At 36.5% G+C, this 21030-nt stretch overlaps 1 protein-coding gene across 3 annotated transcripts in view; it reads right to left on the reverse strand.

Moving 5' to 3' along the window:
• The window catches only part of LOC144980981 (glypican-5-like), a 196215-nt gene that overhangs the window by 56534 nt on the left and 118651 nt on the right, over positions 1-21030 (reverse strand). For all 3 annotated transcript variants that reach the window (XM_078929014.1, XM_078929015.1, XM_078929013.1), the window contains one exon: positions 7459-8162. In XM_078929014.1, coding sequence (XP_078785140.1) covers positions 7459-8162 — 704 coding nt within the window. The remainder of the gene's footprint in view (positions 1-7458; positions 8163-21030) is intronic.

A 21030-nucleotide genomic window follows, 5' to 3' on the forward strand; every position in this document is an offset into this window, starting at 1 on the left:
TCTTGGGCTCCAAGGTAGACATATTGAAATTAATGAGCAGAAAGTTCTCGATGGAGGCAAGGAAGGCAGACGAGAAGATCAAGGATCATGTTGTATGAAAACAAATTCTGGCATGTATCGTCTTTCGTTAAAATAACAAGCTGTCGTTATTGTTTTTTTTTAATCTTTATTTCATATTCAAAAAATGTAAGGGAGATCATTATCATATTTTGTTTGTAAGGAAAATGGTATTGAGTTACTACGCATAGTTTATTATTGTTTCAAGATCTCGTGTTAGGGATCTGCGCAGATTATTAAGCAATGGAAAGAAATTTTAAAATCAAAACTTTAAGGTTCAGTGTATTTGCTTTCACTACGTCTTCACTATCCATAATTTTAATTTATTATGTTTCAAAACTTAGAAATAAATAAACAAGGGAGTTAATTACAATCCGACTTTCCCCAATAATCTACGCCAGACACTCTTCGTCATTTCAAATAATATTATGTTGTCTATCTATTGGAATTGATCTTACAGTCTTACAGTCTCTCTCTCTCTCTCTCTCTCTCTCTCTCTCTCTCTCTCTCTCTCTCTCTCTCTCTCTCTCTCTCTCTCTCTATCTATCTATCTATCTATCTATCCCCCACTCTCTCTCTTTCTCTCTCTATCTACCTCTCTCTCCTCCCCTCCCCTCCCTCTCTCTCTCTCTCTCTCTCTCTCTCTCTCTCTCTCTCTCTCTCTCTCTCTCTCTCTTCATCTCGCAGTTATTTTACCTTTCTCGTACCCCTACTTCTTTGTTTTTCCACTAACGATCAAATGACCTAAAAGTGTCACATTTATTGTAATCAACCAAAACAGAACACGTCACTTAATTAAAACAACACATCACCCCAAACACACCCCAAAATAATAAACAATACAACAAAACATCTCCCAACGTCCATAACACTCACAGTTCCCCCTACACATCAACATCTATGCTGTTGTACTCTGGAAAAATACATATTTAAAAATTTGGCCAGAAAGCTCGTCAGTCATCTAACCCTGTCCTTACCAACTATAGTATTGTAAATGTCAAAGCTCGAAGAAATAAATAATAATGTGAAGTTGAATGTAAGTTTCAATTTAATAACAAAAACAGATCAAATGAACGTTTCGGGTTTCTCCTTTATCAGCAAAACAGGATGAATGAAACACCACAGATGAATGAGATAATGTGGTAGTGGCGTAGTTAACTACCAACTATAGGAAATCGTCACATTCGTTACGATACAATCAACATTTTTCTTATTCAAATTTCTTTTGCACTTCATAGAATTTAAAGAAAATGAACAGTGTGTTGTAGAGCTTGTTTTGCTGAAGAAATTATGTATGGCAAGAACATTACTGCTATTGTGTTTGAGTGATAAAAAATCTATTTTTGTGTGTGAAGTTTTTGGGGAAAATCCTGAAAATGGCTGGTAAGGAGAAAGTTAAATCGATCGATATTAATTGAAGGACAAGTTTTCTGGCCACATTTTCAAATATGTGTTTTTCTAGAGTCCAGCAGTATGCGTGATCCCCTTCCCCCCCCCCCCCCCCCCCCCCCCCCCCCCCCCCCCCCCCCCCACACACACAAACTAAATATTATGACAAATTATATTGTCTTACCGTTATGGCTGTTCTTATGGTCGGGAAAATAGCCTGAAACAAATGATAACACTACCCAATCCCTCAAGTAATCAAAAACTTGGACAACCGAGATATTATGGTAAGGATGCCGGATTAATTTTGCAAAAAAAAAAAAAATAATAATAAAATAATAATAATAATAATAATAATAATAATAATAATAATAATAATAATAATAATAATAATAATAATAATAATAATAATAATAATAATAATAATAATAATAATAATAATAATAATAAAATAACTAAGAAATACATAAATAAAAATGGTCAGAAAAAAGTCAAATCGCCTGAAAAAATGTCAAATGACTAAAATGCACCCAAAAGTAGCGATAAATCTTTATTTTCTAACTTTGGTGTCACGAGGAACTGTCTTTATGGAATGTTTTGCCAGTTTAAAGTCGAAAATGAGCGGCTATGTGGTCAAGTGATATGGCACTCACTTTCGAAGGACCAAAGTGCCGGTCCCGCTATGGACGGCGCATAATTGAGTCCTTGGAAAAGACTCTTTACTCACATTCTCTTGCTTACCGCACTCAGGTGTAAAATGAGTACATGGCCGTTTGCAGCGTTGTCTTTGTCCGAAAAACAATGTAATATCGCCTAACAAGCGACGTGTCATGTTCTATATGTTAAGTGTTACTGTTGACTTGGCATCCCTTGTAAAGCGCTTTGAACATGTTGAGTGGATATTGCGCTAAAAAAACTGCTCATGTTTCTAAAAAAATGTTTTATTTCCAATTTTCTGGAATTTGGCAATAGCATCGCCAAAGTGTCAAAGTTACGAGTGCATAACAATGCGTAATTGGTTAAAAGTCAATATTATGGGATGGATGATAGACCCACTTATTGAATTTGAAGAACAATTTTATCACAAAAATATATACAAATTGTTGTTGTCGTGTTTGTATACATTCTGGTAAGTGAAACAAGCAATCATATTGATTATATAAATAAAAACAAACATTTAAAGAATTTTTAAAAACCCAAAACAGTTGAGCTTTTGTTATAGTGCATTATCCACAAAATAAATGTGCTCAAAGCGCTTTACAAGGGGTTCCTAGCCAACAGCAACTGAAAACTTGTCCTTCATATACCGATCTCTGTAAATGACTTTCATCTTGTCAAAAACTCTCAAACCTGGAACTTCGCGAAAATCACAAGAAAAGAAACCAAAAAAAACCAAAAAAAAAACATAAAAAACTAATTCAAAAAAACACAAAAGGAAATAACAAACAAACAAACAAACAAAAATGTTTTAAAATACATAAATAAAATAATAATCATAATAAAAAACACTTTCAGAGTTAGTCATTTATCTATTTATTTTGTGTGAGTCCATGTATGTGAGTGTGTGTATTTTATTATGTGTGTATGTATTTCTGTGCAAGAGTTTGTGGTCGCTGTCAGAAAAAAAACAACAAAACAACCAGTGGAAAGATGAATAATCGGATGGAAAAGTAGACCAATTCTGACACAAGGTAAGAATGATGATGAGTGATTAGATATTTGTTTATGTATGGTTATATCTCTCAAAGGCTGGATTGCCCCTTTCACGGCAGGAATGAATTAACAGAACTTTCAAATCATAATTTCATTCATTAATTATCTGATTATAACCACACTGGCCGACGTGCACATATTTTCAGGTATGATAACCGAACACAATACAAAACAACACAATACCTAATAAGAGCTAAACTAGGCCAATAGTCTGCCTCTTGGTGCCCCTTGCCACAGTGATAAATAAATGATATGCATTAGTATGAAATAAAGTGCAGGATATCAATGATAAAATAAGCATGCGTTATTCATCCAAGTCAACCTTAAGATGATCGAATTCCTTATCAACACAGTTCTTAAAGATGGGCTTGATTTAACATTATTGCCATGGCATGGAGAATAGTTTGCGTTAGTTTGAGTGTATTTCCATGACAACAATGGGCCCTTTACAATTTGGGTTATCAAATTTATCAGATTTTATCGATTTGACTCGGGGATAGTGGGACCAGTCTAGCGACTCGGGCGCATCTCAATGACGTGACTGCTCTCTTGGTAAAACGGTAAGATATATTATTGCTATGTAAAACCATACATTTACATATCACAAGTAGATGCTCAACAAACAAAACAAAAACAACAGCAACAAAATAATAACAAAAAAAAAAAACAACAACAAATAAAACAAAACAAAACAACATGTAACAACAACAACAAAAAAACAAACGTCTTTTTACAATGCACGATTGAAAATCATTAAATTCCTCTTTAAGCCAAGATAGTTGTGATACTAAAACTGTTGCAATATAATATATTAAATCCGACGTGTACATATACATTGTTATTAAGTAATGTATTTATGTTTGGGTTTTTCTTTGTTGGCTGAAGAAGGGTTTTGAAGCCCAAACGTCCCGTGTTTTTGTCTTTTTAAAAAAAAATTTTAAGCTGTAATATTCATTTTCGCTTATTATTCCTTACGCCAAAAAGTAGTTTCAATATAAAAATATAATAATCCTCAGTGCCCATCTTCTGTTGGAAATATCTGTTGGTTCGATGGAAGTCGAACCACGCCTGTGAAGGGACATAACTTGCAATTGTTTTCAAATGTTTACTCATCACATCACAAGCGTTGGAAGAAAACAGGCTATAATATTATTATTCTGCCGTACTCTGAAAAAACGCAAGTTCCTAATTTTGGCTAGAAATCTAGTAGTCCTTCAAATATCGACCGATTATAATGGCCAAAATCTGCTTGTCAAATAGTTCAAACCTGGAACTGTTATCGGTGGATATATTTGTTAAAGTCCTGGGCTTGAGAGTTTTCAATAAGATGAGGGTCATTTTAATCGGTCCAAATATTGGAAGGCCTAGTTTTCTGTCCAAAATTTTAATAACCTGTATTTTTTTGGTGTGTTTTTTGTTTTTTTTTCCAGAGTACCGCAGTATTATTATTCGTGATCTAACTTGGGTAAAAAAAAAAGAAGAAACACAAGGGGGTTGGTTGATATTATCAAAGGCTGTCAGATCAGAGTGTTAACAATTGCCTTCAAAAGTACAAAGGTTAGTGGCGGGAGCAGCACCAAGTCATAACAGTCACTGACAAAAACCACAACTACTACGACGGTATCATCCTTATCTACAAAATCCAAAAATAGCATTAAAAAAAAAATTGGTTGAAAATTATACCCATCGCGTCTATCTAGTATCATGCAGCAACTACGTGCACAAATTATTATATTTGCAGATCTGATTAACCGAGAGCAATAATTGTTAGTGCTTGTTTTGACATTGTTGTAATGAACAATATGTGCGTTGATCTGAAAACCCAAATGGTGGTAATGGAAATAAATACCTTCAAACCAACGAAAAATATTCTCCATTTTGAATAACAATGTGAAATGGAATGCAAGCTTCAATTGAATATAGAAAAACAGATAAAATGAACGTTTCGTGTTTCCCCTTTATCAACAAAACTGGATGAATGAAACATTGCAGACGAATGTGATAATGGCGTTGTTAAGATGAATGATACGTCTTGACATAACATTTTATCACCAAACGAAAATTCAACAAGACCACGTGATGACACGGACGTCCAAATGTTGAGATTATGTCGTAATCGCATATCAAATCATGTATTACCCTTTAAACGCGGGATCTGGTTAGACTCTAAACTGGCATTGCATCTTGGCGCTTTAACTTGGAGAACAGCAATATTCGTGCGACTCGAGCTTTTATATTGAGGCTAAAAGCGTTAAAAGCCCACGGAAACGAAATTTAATTCGGACTGCAGTGTTAAAATAACTAACAATTCCTTGCTTTGCGAGCTTCCATTTGAAAAGGACGCACGCACGCTTGCGTACCCTTGTGAAGAAGATAGGCCTTAAAGTGTCAGTAACTGTGGAGTAATGGTAGAAAGTCTGACGGGTAATCAGGTCTGAGGTTCGATTCTCAGTCAAGGCTCACCCAGAGCCTGCAAAACATGGCATGATAAAAAGAATATATCAAAAAGTAATACAAAATAAATAACCCCAGGTCCATTCGAGTTCGCCTGCCTCGCATCCTTTTTTTGTTCATGCAACTATTCATTAAAAAACACTATTGATTGCTAATTTTACATCGCATGGTAAACGATTTAATATTTTTCCGAAATTTCTCAGCTGTTCCATACAATTAGTAAAACGATATTCTTAATTTTTTTATAACTTTTTACCCAACAATAAAACCTCGGCAACCCTTCTTTGCCACCAATATTTCATTATAACTGCAAAGGGAAGATAACTCCATCCATTTTTCTAAAACACTAAACTTACTTAGCTCCCTGGTTAAGGGGTGGTAACTCAATCCGCTTTTCAATCTCCTGCTGATGAAGAGCAATAAAAGGTAAGCCTTTTATCCTTGTATCCAGGGACGCTGTAAGTGAAAGCGCGTGCGTCTCTCCTGTCTCGAGTCTTGGGCTAATTTTAATAACCCAACTCGTACCTATAGTGTTTACAGGATCGTTATAATACACATATTATATTGCTTTAAAACGACTGCTGGGTTGGTCGATATAAATTTTGAATAGGGTGGGTCTGACGAGACTCATAGTTCAGAATCAAAATTAATTTCTTTAAGAGCGATTTTATGTAGGCCTATGAATATGAATGCATAACACAGCACCCAATAATGTTATGAATATGTAATAGATTAGTAGTTAATAGGAATTGTATCGGGTTTTTTTAAAGATAAATATTTGGGGCGGTTGTGTGCAAGTCAAAATTAGTGGTGGCTGAGGTGAGTGGAGATAGAGATAGATTGAGATAAGAGATAGTAGAATTGATGCGGGGTAGATTTAAAAATGTGATTCAAATATAGTTATAAATTAAATATATATAGTTATAGAGACGAAAAAACCCATTGAGATGTCGGGTAGGATTAAATAGATGCATGGATTATTAGACAGATAATTAAAAATTAAACACCCTTTTGTTTATACGTGAGAGAGAGAGAGAGAGAGAGAGAGAGAGAGAGAGAGAGAGAGAGAGAGAGAGAGAGAGAGAGAGAGAGAGATAGATAGATAGATAGATAGATAGATAGATAGATGGATGGATGGATGGATGGATGGATGGATGGATGGATGGATGGATGGATGGATGGATGGATGGATGGATGGATGGATGGATGGATGGATGGATGGATGGATGGATGGATGGATGGATGGATGGATGGATGGATGGATGGATGGATGGATAGATAGATAGATAGATAGATAGATAGATAGATAGATAGATAGATAGAGAGAGAGAGAGAGAGAGAGAGAGAGAGAGAGAGAGAGAGGGGAGTAAATAGGGCTTATTACAGCACAACCCTATTACTTTTCATCATTTCTACATAAGGTTCAGCCTTGACCTTGGCATAGGTTGTAATGCATTACGCTGAATAATCGGAAAGTTCGGCAAGTTCTATAATTTTACAATGATTTGCTAAAAAAAACATGTTTAAAACTATAAAGAATTTGAAGGACCTCCATGACATAATCGTGTTGTGGACATACCAAACACTTTGTGTGTTTTGTTTAAATCGATCAGATCTGCAATACAAACCCCACAAATGGTTTTTAATGTTTTCCTTCTATCGAACAAGTGCTCATCATCATGAATAAAATACCGTTTGTTGCAGTTTAGGAGGCAATTAATGCCCAGATCTTGTAGGGGTCTTTAACTGAATCGTTCGGTTTTAAACATCTTTGAATCACGAGTAAACTATGAGCATGATTAGCCATAAACGTGAGCTTTATCGGGAAGAATATCATGAACAACTCACCTCCTGGTAAATCCTCGGTACATCTTCCATGGCATGTAATACAGCATTAGTGACGTTGCCACTGAAGTATCCAAGGATCTCCTGCACGTTGTTTTTCCTCAACAATCCAAGATTTAGGTTCTCAAAGGCAACAACGAGGCTATCCCACGACGGAGACAGTTCGGCAATGTTGGGGAAACAGCCTCGCATGACGTTGATGCAGAAACCACGACATGGTTTGACCTTGAGATATCCTGAGCACATTGAACAATACTGCAACTTTGCTATAGCTTTTTTACAGTTTTTGTCGATGGAGACGGACTCTGCTACGTGAATGGAGTGGAGCATAATTTCTAACGTATCCACAACAGCTTTTGCCCGATGAAATGCGAATTTGATTCTCTTGGCGAGCTGCATCGGAACGTCGCCGAACGGGCGTATATCTTTGTGGAAGTTTGTCAGACATTGGCTGAAACTGTCGTACTGACTTCGTGACTTCGCATGGTTTGAAACGCTATGGTCGTAGACAGAAGGGAAAAGGTTGGCGAAAAATTCGTGGATGATGTCTTGAAGGTTGTGGTGATGTGAGGATTTGACAAATTCTCGAAGTTTCGTAAATAGCGTGTCCAAGGCTTTCCCGTGAGCTTCTTTGGGAATTTTGAGGAGATTGGAGAGTTGATGAGTCGTCTGGTTGTAGGAGTCGCCCATGGATTTTTCTAAATGTTCTGTGAAAGAAAATAAGGGGAAAACAATTAGTTATCGACATATTTGCTATTTGCCTCACTCAATTCCATCACCCCATTTATGCACCTTACTATTTTCAATGCAATATGTTGAAAGACGATATTTTTTATAGATGAAGCGATTCGAAGTAGATAAAATTATCGCGCTTTGTGGAGAATAAATAATAATACAGTTGAACCCGTCCTCCGTATGTGTCAAAAATTTAAGGCTCCTTGTCTACATTAAAGATAAGTGAAAATCCCTGAAAATTCCAAGAACTTCTTACATTTTGAATATGTAAATAATAATCAGGAAAAGATGGAAATTTTTCATTAATATATTCACGTCACGGCAACTGAGACTAACCTGACCTGGTGTGGCAAAATAACCCATGACCCGTTACCTATGACCTCATACTATATTACAACATCTCCACTGACTTGTGACTCGTCACTTGCTATTCATTTGACCTTACGGGGTCACACGTAAATCTTACATCCATGTCCATAACTGCCTTTCTTATGAAAAGGGCAGCAAGCGTACTAGCCTTACGCAGTATCTTCCTTGAAATACTTTGGCAACGAGACCTCCTGTTCTTCTTACGTCCCCATATTGGGCGGAACAGCTCTCGAGAGGTCAAGCCAGATTGTAGAACCTCCACGTCTGCTGTGAGGACACACGAAATAAACATCAAAGGCCCGATAAGTCTAATTTACAGTCTTGACTAAACTCTTGTGGGTTCTTGGCCATACGTCAAGTATGTGAGATGATTGTGGGGAAGTGTCTTAAGGTGATTATTTCAGAATGATCGTGTCTCTTAAAAACCAATAAATATTCTAAAACCGAAAGGATCGTTATGCCACGCAGACATATATAGCAAGTAAAAACAAAAGACATATTTATGAAATGACGAGAATCCCTGTTTTTTGTGGGGTTTTTAAAATTGTTTTTTTTTTCTTCAAAAAATGTTTCTTTTAGAAATGTGACCCGTCTCTCCTGGCTGGTTCTTCGTGGAGAAGGCGAGCATAAAATGTGTTGTGGTGATGTAGCCAATTAAATACTTCCCAACTCGACCAATGTTTTATCTTATATGCAATGGATATTCTTTATATTTTTTAACAAAGCAATCATAATTATGTAATCCAAATGTCAGTTTGCTTTAGACGTTAGATACCACACCTTTCTATAGAATGACACTGTCATGCATTGTTGAAACATCGTTTAATTTACATGTTGATCAGGAAAACTTTATTTCAAATATCAATCGACCTTCAGAGCCATAACAATTCCCATGTGGCAGGAGTTCATCCCGATTTCTATAGCGTTAAATGGACAGTAGCAATTGATAGATAGATGGATAGATAGATAGATATATAGATGGATATATAGATAGATATATGGATAGATAGGTAGATAGATAGATAGATAGATAGATAGATAGATAGATAGATAGATAGATATATGGATAGATAGATGGATGGATATATAGATAGATAGATAGATAGATAGATAGATAGATAGATAGATAGATAGATAGATAGATAGATAGATAGATAGATAGATAGATAAATAGACAGACAGATAATGGCATATAATAATAGATAGACAGTAGTGCAAAGAACCTTATGACTTCTAACAAGGCAATGAAATAATAATCTTTTATTAAAATGACCGTATGTCCGCAAGAATCAAAAACCGCATTTTGTACTAAGAAAATGTTTCAAACCTTTAACAATCACGTCCCGTCGTCTTTTCAATGGCGAGATGCCGAATTAATGGCGGGATTGGGAGTCAAGAAGGGTGGATCGAATCGCTATTAGAAACGTCTTTATATTGCGGGGAGATCTAAAATATAACCATTCATCTTGGCTACTTTGCTATGGGTAAGTAGACGCTGAGGGTTGAATGGAAATTATAATGATAATAATAGATGATGATGGTAATAGTGGGGTTTATGATGGTACATTATTAAAGAGAGGTGGGGTATCGTTTTTATATCATATATATTAATATGTATTATCTACCGGAAGTAGAGAAGAATGACTAGACACAAAAAAGAGATAGATAGATAGATAGATAGAGAGATTGAGAGAGAGAGAGAGAGAGAGAGAGAGAGAAAGAGAGAGAAAGAGAGAGAGAGCGAAAGAAAGAGAAAGAGAGAGAGCGAAAGAAAGAGAAAGAGAAAGAGAGAGAGAGAGAGAGAGAGAGAGAGAGAGAGAGAAAGAGATAGATATACAGATAGATAGATGGATATATATATATATATATATATATATATATATATATAGTTAGATAGATAGATAAATAGATAGATAGATAGATAGATAGATAGATAGACAGACAGATAGATAGATAGAGAGAAAGAGAGAGAGAGAGAGAGAGAGAGAGAGAGAGAGAGAGAGAGAGAGAGAGAGAGAAAGTCAGTCAGTCTGGTAACAATATTAACGAATTTTCCCCCTGGCCAGGGACAATCAAATTGAAAGACTAGAACCTTCTATCAATCTTTATCAAGCATTCCATTCCAATCATCACTATTACGGTAGCTGATTCCATCCTGGCTTTGATCAGAGATCGAAAAATCGATAGATAAACATACACACACACAAACACACGCACACACATATATATATATATATACACATACACACATATACACACATATAGGGAGAGAGAGAGAGAGAGAGAGAGAGAGAGAGAGAGAGAGAGAGACAGATAGACAGACACACACTCACACACCTACCAACACAAGTATAGGGAGAGGGAAAGAGAGAGAGAGAGAGAGAGAGAGAGAGAGAGAGAGAGAGAGAGAGAGAGAGAGGGGGGGGGGGGGGGGGGGTGTTATTCTGGGAAGTGGTGACGGTGACAAATATGTTAGGAAAATATTTGATTGCGGAATAATTAAACTCAAAATTTGGAACCATTCCAAACTGACTACTGGTGTGATATGTGAATTTTGACAAAAGGAAGGCTAGAGGATCCAGTTGCACATAAGGTCAAAGCGACATAAGGGTTTCAGGTAATCAACCTATCATCAACATAAATAGAGAAATCTATAATCCCCCCCCCCCCTTTTTTTTTCCCCCAACCCCCCCCCCCCCCAAAAAAAAAAAAACAAAACAAAAAAAAAAAAAACAACAAACAAACAAAAAAACAACAACAAAAATTTTTTTTTTAAAAAAGAAAAGAAAAAGAATATATATACAAAACAAAAAACAATGGCATTCAAAAACAGCAACTTTAATGCCAAACTTCAACATTTTGATGTAAATTATTTTACAGGCAGGGACTGTAACTGATAAAAGTAAACTCCGCCGCTGAATAGATTTTGTTCCCACCCCTCTCCCCAACCACCCCCCAACCTCCACCACCAAAAGGGTGAAAATCATACATTTTTCATTGATAAAAATTCTTTTCGTCAAATTCGATTTTTTTTTCTCTCAACAATTTATATATGACAGTTTTGTAGCTATGGCAGGCGTGGTGCTCTCTGGATGAAAACAAGACATGGAATCAAGTTAGAGCTAAACGGAATCCAGCCCGTCAAAAGATAACAGAGCAGAGTGAAGAGCCGAACAGTCGGGGGTCTTTTGTCAGTCTGTAGGTTGCTCTTAACACTGAACCACAATCAAGTACATACCTACCTACCGTCATAGTCGCCTATTCATTATTCAAGCCTTTTAGAGTCCCTACAACTATTTATTAACGTTATTTGATGTCGAAGACATCAGGCACCAAAAGACACGAAAACGAGTCGACAGAACAACGACAAATCACATTAGCCGAAAAACAACAATATGTTTACTTCCAATATCCATAGATTGCAACGACCCACAACCCTGGCCAATATTCTCAAAATTAATATTGATTGTCAATTTTAAGACTTTTGATTCTATGTGTCCGGTTTGTCAGAGTTTTGACAAATTGGGGGGAGGGGGGGGGGGGGGGGGTTAATTGATTGACATTTGAAGCTTAAGTTTTCTGATCAATCTTTTAAAAAAAGTGTTTAGTAAGATTAGGGCGGACGAAAAAACAGTTTGTGTGATGAGGCTTGATTGTGAAGATTTAAAAAGATTATGATAAGCCTTTGACGATGTGACAAAATCTCCGTAAAGCCGAGATCACTTGTCCTGATAACGCGACGGCGATCCCAGCGGGGAGGACGAGATTCAAACAGAGCATGAAGGAAGGAAGGACGATTCCCGTGCTGGTTCGATGGCCCGGTGCTAGCTATACGATGATACTAACTTGCCATTGGATCGGAAGGTCCTGAGTTCAAATACTGGTACATACAGGCACTTTTCTTTCTTTTTTTTTTTGATTGCTCCTCCTCCCTCTTACTCTTCCGCTTAATATTCCAACAACGACATCAACAACGGGAACAACAACAACAAACAACAACACACAACGACGACAACAAACAACAACAAAAACAAATACGACAACAAACAACAACATACAACGACGACCAAAAAAAAAAACAAAAAAAAAAAAAAAACCCAACAAAGACAACTACAACAGTTGCTTTCTATAAGAAGAACACGGACACAAGTAAAGGCAGAGAGAGAGAGAGAGAGAGAGAGAGAGAGAGAGAGAGAGAGAGAGAAAGAAAAAACAGAGAGAGAGAGAGACAGAGAGAGAGACAGAGAGAGAGAGACAGAGAGAGAGAGAGAAAGAAAAAAAGAGAGAGAGACAGAGAGAGAGACAGAGAGAGAGAGACAGAGAGAGAGACAGAGAGAGAGACAGAGGCTGATAGGGTGGGGAGAGGGATTGTGATACGGAAGAAAAGGGAAGTGTCTGATTTCTGAGTTCGCTAAGTACGAGAGAGTCAATTTTCTGACGAGAGCTTTTATGTATGGATTTAAATTACCTACACGCCGCAAGTAAAATTCTTTTAACAAAAATAAGCCAAGATATAAAAGATCGATAAATAAATATATAAAACTACAAGTAAGAAATACCAACCAAAAAAAAAAACACAAAAAAAAAAACCCACACACAACAAAAACAAACAAACGAACAAAACAAAACATCATCGTCATCATCAACAACAACAACAAAAACAAAAACAACAAAATCAACAACAACAACAACAATCAATATTTTTATGACATTACGAATCGATATGACTATAGATCTGAAATTTTCTCCAAAGTCTTCCGTTTTTGTAATGCTTTATTCAATGATTTATTCATTCATTTATCTATCAGATAAACCAGTTTTATTTCGTTTGATATCGTTATCACCGTTATCAAATTAAAGCTCATCAAGAGGCCCCATATCTTCAATTTAGGGTCCGTATACGGTACGGATTAATGGCGCGAGTTTTAAAGAATGAACAATCGGATTCAATAGTCTGATGTCACATCCACCCAGCAACGAGCAGCTTGGTTCTAAACAAAGAAAATGGGTACTTTTTATTCTTCATGCTGTCTAGAATTTTTTCACATGTCAAGTGATCAGAATGTATAAAAGTCAAAACATGATCAGATTTATAATGTTTTTCTCCTCTGGATACGCTTTTATGCTCGTCGGAGTATTTCATTAGGGCGCCCGACATTGTTCCGATAATTTAGAACCAGTTACGAAGTTACTATGCGTCATTACGAGGTAAGTGACGTCACGACTGTTGAAGCCTATATGCATCCTTGTCACAACTACGCGCATGCACCACTTTAGGTAACGGTAATACCGAAGTCCATTTATTTGCAGGTCTGATAAACGGACGCATTAATTGGCTGGATTTTTGTTTGTTGTATTGGACAATATTTTGCGTTGGTATGAGAGTATTACCATTACAACAATGAGCCCATAACAATAATTTGGGTTATCAGACCTGCGAGTAAGTAGACGTTGGGTCATACCATAGCTTATGAAAAGTAATACAGCGTGGGACCCACCATTTCAAATCGGTGTTGAATCGGGTGAACAAGATGCCCAAAAGTTTTATTAAAATTAAAATGATCAAAATAAAATGTTATTTATTTAGTCTTTCCCAATTGAAGAAACTGTTTTTATTCTTCTCAATAAAACATTTTAAGCCTGTGTGTGTGAGAGGAGAGAGGGAGAGAGAGAGAGAGAGAGAGAGAGAGAGAGAGAGAGAGAGAGAGAGGGGAGAGAGGGAGAGAGAGAGAGAGAGAGAGAGAGAGAGAGAGAGAGAGAGAGAGCGGGAGGAGAATATTCATGTGTTTTATTATCAAACAAATACCATCTTTTTCTTTGCTTAACTGATTTAGCATTACAAATGAACATTGACGATATCATGTCATAATTTTTGGTATCATCAATTGTATCAATATGAATGGTTTAGATTGAAAATACGTTACCTTTATTGACGGAAACAATAAACCATTTATAAATAGGAATAACATTATAATGAAACGGTGAAAAGTGATTGTTAACTTCCGTACTCTGGAAAATCGCGTATTCTAAAAATTTGGCCAGAAAACTCGTCCTTCAAATATCGAACGATTTAAATGACCCTCATCTTGGTAAAAACTCTCAAACCTGGGACTTCGCAAAGTCCCAGGTTTGAGAGTTTTTACCAAGATGAGGGTCATTTAAATCGTTCGATATTTGAAGGACGAGTTTTCTAGCCAAATTTTAAAATACGAGATTTTTCTAGAGTAGGGGAGTTAACTGGTAAAGATTGCTTGAGAGATTATCAGTCAGGATAAAAAACTTCAATAAGTATAACACGCCGTAATAGATTATATGTGATGTTTCAATTCAGCGTAATGAAACCAAAGTTATTTACCGTGATGAAATATGATACATTACCAAAGGAACTGACGAGATAGGCATCTCACGTCACGGCTATGCACAAAGACACTTATTCAAAAATGAAACAAAACATAGATCTTCAATTGACGGGAAAACAACGTTTCATGACAAGTTTGAATCTTGGAAAACGGCCACAGCCGTCAAAACGGAAACGTTGTCAATATGTGCCTACAGATAAAACAACAACAACAACAACAACAACAACAACAACAACAACAACAACTACAACTACAACTACTACTACTACTACTACTACTACTACTACTACTACTACTACTACTACTACTACTACTACTACTACTACTACTACTACTACTAATAATAATAATAATAATAATAATAATAATAGTAAATTAGGAAACAATTGTTATCATTTGTTTAACGCAGTAGAAATTGGGAGTACCCCTGAATGAGTTCCCCCCCCCCCCCCCCCCCCCCCCCCCCCCCCACACTCTCTCTCTCTCTCTCTCTCTCTCTCTCTCTCTCTCTCTCTCTAATTAACTATTTAACTAATCCACATCTACAATACGAACGCCTTTATTATTGTGTCAAAAATATTCGAAATCCTTAAAAGAATTGCTGTCATGTTCTTGTTGTGGTTGCGATAGCCAGGAGATGGGGATATTTGTCGATATCATTTGACCCTAATCCTCACGCCTGGTGGACACACTCTATGACACGGACCAATTTTGACATTCTCTTTGCTGGGATTCCACGCCATGTCACCTTCCATTTGGTATAAAATGACCCAACAAAAACACCGTCGTTTGACTGTTTCATTATATTACTTAAAATTGCCATTATTCATATATACTGTAATATTATATATTATCTTTATATTTATCTCAAACATTTTATTATTTCTAGATTAAAATTATGGAGAGAAATTGTATTAGCCGTCTAGATAGCCTTTCTACTTTACAGCACACAATCATAAAAAAAAAAAAAATAAACAGCTTTGAAAAAAATAACAAAATACCAACACGGAACGTTTCGGACTCAAATCCCTTCTTCGGCCACAAATAGATTACTTTAAAAACCAGAGAGACGGCAATTCTGGTTTTTAAAGTAGTGCAATTATGTTTTCATTGTCGGCTGAAGAATGATTTTGAGCCCGAAACGTTCCGTATTTTGTTCATTTTGAAGCTGTTTTATTCATTTTTGTTCATTACTTTTTAGTGTCCACAACTTCTAGCAGCCTGGTATCGCTTTCAATAAGAAAAACAAGGAAGCAAAGTAAAGGCAGAGAGAGAAAGAGAGAGAGAGAGAGAGAGAGAGAGAGAGAGAGAGAGAGAGGGGGGGAGAGAGATAGAGAGAGAGAGAGAGAGAGAGAGAGGGGAGAGAGAGAGAGAGAGAAAGAGAGATAGAGAGAGGGGGAGAGAGGGAGAGAGAGAGAGGAGAGAGAGAAGAGAGAGAGAGAGGAGAGAGAGAGAGATAGAGAGAGGGAGAGAGAGAGAGGGAGAGAGAGAGAGAGAGAGAGAGAGAGAGAGAGAGAGAGGGAGAGAAGTTTTTATCTTTCATATCATTTGACATAAATGTAAAATATACGAGGTGGGGTTCCCTATCGAAGAACCAAGATGTTTTTGGATGATATTTTTTTTCCTTTTCCTTTTATCATTCTTTTTGTCTGACACTGCATTATCATACATAACATTTCAGATAGATAAACGGTTACTTGAACAGGAGGAGGTCGAAGCCAAGATAAAAACTGAAATTTTCGAAAGTAGATAATATGAATATTGTTTTGTTTATTAGCAGTTTCTGTATTGTACATGTTTAATTGACTTTTGCCGGGTCCCTTGCAAATGCTGTTGGCGCTGTTAAAATATATTGAAAATAATATAGTAAACTTAAGATGGAACATTGTCCACATCACTATTTCGATGAGTTAGGTCACATATTAAAATGGCGACAATGTCGGCTACTCGAGACGTGTTTTGTTTGAAGTTAAGTGAGGTCAATCAACTGATAACCTCAATGTCCTGATATAATGAGAGATAAACAATCAACATCATATGATACTATTGATTGGCTGGTAGTATCTGTAGTAGAAGTAGTAGTAGTAGTAGTAGTAGTAGTAGTAGTAGTAGTAGTAGTAGTAGTAGTAGTAGTAGTAGTAGTAGTAGTAGTAGTAGTAGTAGTAGTAGTAATAGTAATAGTAGTAATAGTAGTAAAAACGGTCTTTAAGGTCGATGTTAACGTAAATGTGAGAAGTGACGATGTTAACGTAAATGTGAGAAGTGACGATGTTAACGTCAATGTGAGATGTGACCAACAGAAGACGTAAACAGAGCAAGAAGCACGTAAACTTTCAATATGAAATTATGGATTTTTTGCTATTTTGATAAAATTAATTTCTATGCTGATCCAGGTATCGGAAAAGATCAAACCGCCACCCTGCTTGTGTGGAACAGTAGGTAATCGTAAAGAGTGCGTCAGTAGCACGTTCTCAGACACAGAGAGGCACCGCTAGCATTACGATCACTTTCACGTCCATTATAATCTCTCAATAATGTGTACATTATCACCTTGAGGTTGGGAGGTATGTCTGGGAGACGTGAGAGGGTTAATGTCTGGCCTGATAAGGAAATTGGGAATCGGTTAACACTGTGGATCCTTGGGATTGGGAATGCGATATAAGGGGAAACCCGGGTAATTCTGAAGTCTAGGGGTACAGAATTTAGCCACCTTTATCATAATCCACACAATAGTCATTAATAAAATTGACATCAATACGGTCTGATAAAAATCTGCGTTGAAATTAAATAGAAAGGTATGGGCAATGGAAGAGTAGTATTGCGTAAAAAGAAAGGTAATTAAACAAAGTAATAGTAACAAACAAACAAAAAAAAAATACCAAAAAAAAAAAAAAAAAAGAAAAAAAAAAAGAAAAGAAAAGAAAAAGAAAACGACAAAAGACAAACAAAAAGAAAACAAAACAAAAAACAATATAATATCTCTAAATGATGTCTACACTTTTATTTCTTTAGTCAGCCCTTTACCGCGACACTGCAAGGGACTTAGCATGATCCCAGGTTTGGGAGTTTTGCCAATAGCATGGTCATTCAAATCGATCGATATTTAAAGGACAAGTTTCCTGGCCAAATTTTTGACTACGTGTCTTTCCAGAGCACATCAGAGTTAACTGGTTAAATTCATTGACCAATCGTAGGCTGTCACTAGGAATCACCTATTTTGTCCATATGTAAACAAATTAGATGTTAATGATTATCTTTAGAAAGAGAAAGTAACGAAACGAATTGAAGTGAATCTGGAAGTAGGGCGTGGCCATTGTCACTATCTCGAAGGTCGTCCATTCCAAACCCCGTTTAAAGGCTAATCCTAAACAAACAAATGGAGCAATGAGTTCAGAAGACAAGAAAGATGAGAATTTAAAATCAAAACCGTCTAAACGGGATGCCCGTCAAATCGGCATGATTTTGTTGTCCTCTAACTTACCGATTACAAAGGTTTCATTGTTAAGCATGCAATTGTTTTCGTCCTTGTAATTTCACACCGGGTTTTTCCCAAATCTGGTATGCACAGCATGCAGCGTCGTAGATAACCAAGACCCATAGGATTAATGACCATATTATTATTCTCATTAAAAGCACTCAAGGAAAAAAGCTAGTTATTGCAGGCGGCTTAATCTTAAAATGTATTATTCAGTATAGTTCTCATTCCCTTGTTTTATGAGGTGTGAGATTACGTCTGGTGTTTGGTAAAATTCCTCGTCGGACTTTTCCTATATCCTTAATTTGCCTCTATTGCATATTGACGTTAGATCACAACAGTATCATTGTTAAACAACGTAAGCAACATTTTTAGATCTAGCACTAGAGACAATGGAAAAAATTCAGATAGAAAAAAAAACATATCTTACAAGTAGGCGTCATAGAAAAAATAAAGCTCATCCAAGACCAAGGAATCCATTGTTCTAGATTGAGCCATAGTCACTGGAATACCTCCAAAAGGGACCCTTTATCGAGGTGGAGAGAGGGAGAGAGAGAGAGAGAGAGAGAGAGAGAGAGAGAGAGAGAGAGAGAGAGAGAGAGAGAGAGAGAGAGAGAGAGAGGAGTGAGAAATGTATTAATATTTAAAGCCATTTTGTTGTCATCATTGTCGTCACTGTTGTCGTCGTCGACATCATCATCATCATCATCATCATCATCATCATTTTTATCATCATCATCATCATCATCATAATCTTCACCCCCGACGAAATCATCTTTGTCAACGATAAATGCGATGGGGAAATAAGTCCATTTTATTTATAGTCCCAGTTATTTATAAATAGACCCGCCATGTTATTCTAACCACCGTCCATTGTCATGTTACGGTACAGGCTATGTGGTTATCTAATAAATGTATCCTTATCCCATACCTGGCCCCGTGGACGGAGTGAATGCTATCACCGTTATTATTATTATTAGTATGCAAGCTATGAAATGGCGATCCCTCTAATTTTGGTTGCCTGGTAACTATGTAAACACTCAAATTATCAGCCCATTAGGTATCATGGCTGTGTGCAGCAGCTCTAGGAGAGCTCCAATACTCAAGGTTTTTGTTGTCACAATTGATCCTGCTATAGCGTGTTGTCGTTGTTGTTTGTTGATGCTTGTTGGTGTTGTTAGGCTAGATAAGTGTCACGTGGACGTCTATATATATAGCGATATCAAATACTATTTGTTACCATCTTCTAAGAATCTTTAAAGCATTTTACAATGATTTGCTTGTTGTGTTTTAACCGTTGTCGATATTGGTGTTATTGTTGTTGTTTTGTTTTTTTAAACTGCTGTTATAATTGTTCGTTGTCGATATTGTGGCGTTGCTTTGCTGTCGTTTGTTGTTGTTTGTGCTGGTGGTGCTGGTGGTGGTCGTATCGTTACTACTACTGATAGAATCGTTATTGGTTGTGTTGTTGGAAGAAACATCGTTTCCTTTGACCTCTGATCTTGCTGTTGTCGATAACTGTTCCCCCCCCCCCTGTTTTCGTACATTAAATTGAAGCTTACATTCAATTTCACATTGTTATTTATTTCTTCCAGCTTCGAGCAGCAATATTTACGTTCTTATCTACTAGTGGTGATCTAGAGGCTAGGTCTGAGAAAAAATACAACTAAATTTTTATAGTACAGATGATTCAAATTTCTAAATTCACTTTTGCCAATTGGTTCATCCCAATATAGTACCATTTTGAGACAATGGGTACATTTGGATTTCATCTATGACGCTTAAACTGTTACGTGTTGCTGCTCTCTTGGTAAAAAAAGTGGCATATTATTATGGTGTTATCGATTCAGTATCGAATCCAGCTTGTGGCGTTAAGTTTGTTTTAAACACGAAATTCACGTCATTGTTAGAAACTGGCGTTGATTTCATTCGCTCTTCCATTCTCTTAACGAAACCGACCGGGTTCTAATTTAAATTCCATACGGCTTAAATTTGTCAGTTCCATGCATATCAATTGACAGCCTCTAGTCTTTTCAATGGCCTGATCCCAGACACGGCGTCAAAGTCTGTCCAATGAGATTATTCATAGTCATGTTGTAGTGTATGAGGTCACGTCATAGAAGCAGTAGTCCAACACCCGATCCACTCCATTCTTGATAGACACTATAAATAACAATGTGAAATTGAATGTAAGCTTCAATTTAATATACAAAACAAACCAGATGAAATGGGCGTTTCATGTTTCCCATTTATCAACAAAACAGGATGAATGAAACACTACATGTTCAGTGTTGCTGTTGGCTTGGGGCCCTTTGTAAAGCGCTTTGAGCGACTTTAGTGAAAATTGCGCTATATAAATTCTCGATTTTTTACGACATTCATCACATTACTCATGAGTACTGCTGGGCAGGCCATTGACATTTACATATCAAAATAACGATAAGTATTTAATTGTAATCTTCAATTTATTTATTAGGTGAAGTCGGATAGTGTGGATGTCTCGGGTTTCACCTTTATCAACAAAACACAATGAATAAAACACTAAGGACGAATGAGATATGTGTGAATGGCGTAGTTAAGGTGAATAAACAAAAACAATTTAATTTGGCGTTGATTTTATTCGCTGTTCCTATTTTT

The sequence above is a fragment of the Berghia stephanieae genome, chromosome 10 (assembly GCF_034508935.2).
Source record: "Berghia stephanieae isolate SIO BIC M18660-M18661 chromosome 10, UCSD_Bste_1.3, whole genome shotgun sequence".
Classification (NCBI taxonomy): Eukaryota; Metazoa; Mollusca; class Gastropoda; order Nudibranchia; family Aeolidiidae; genus Berghia; species Berghia stephanieae.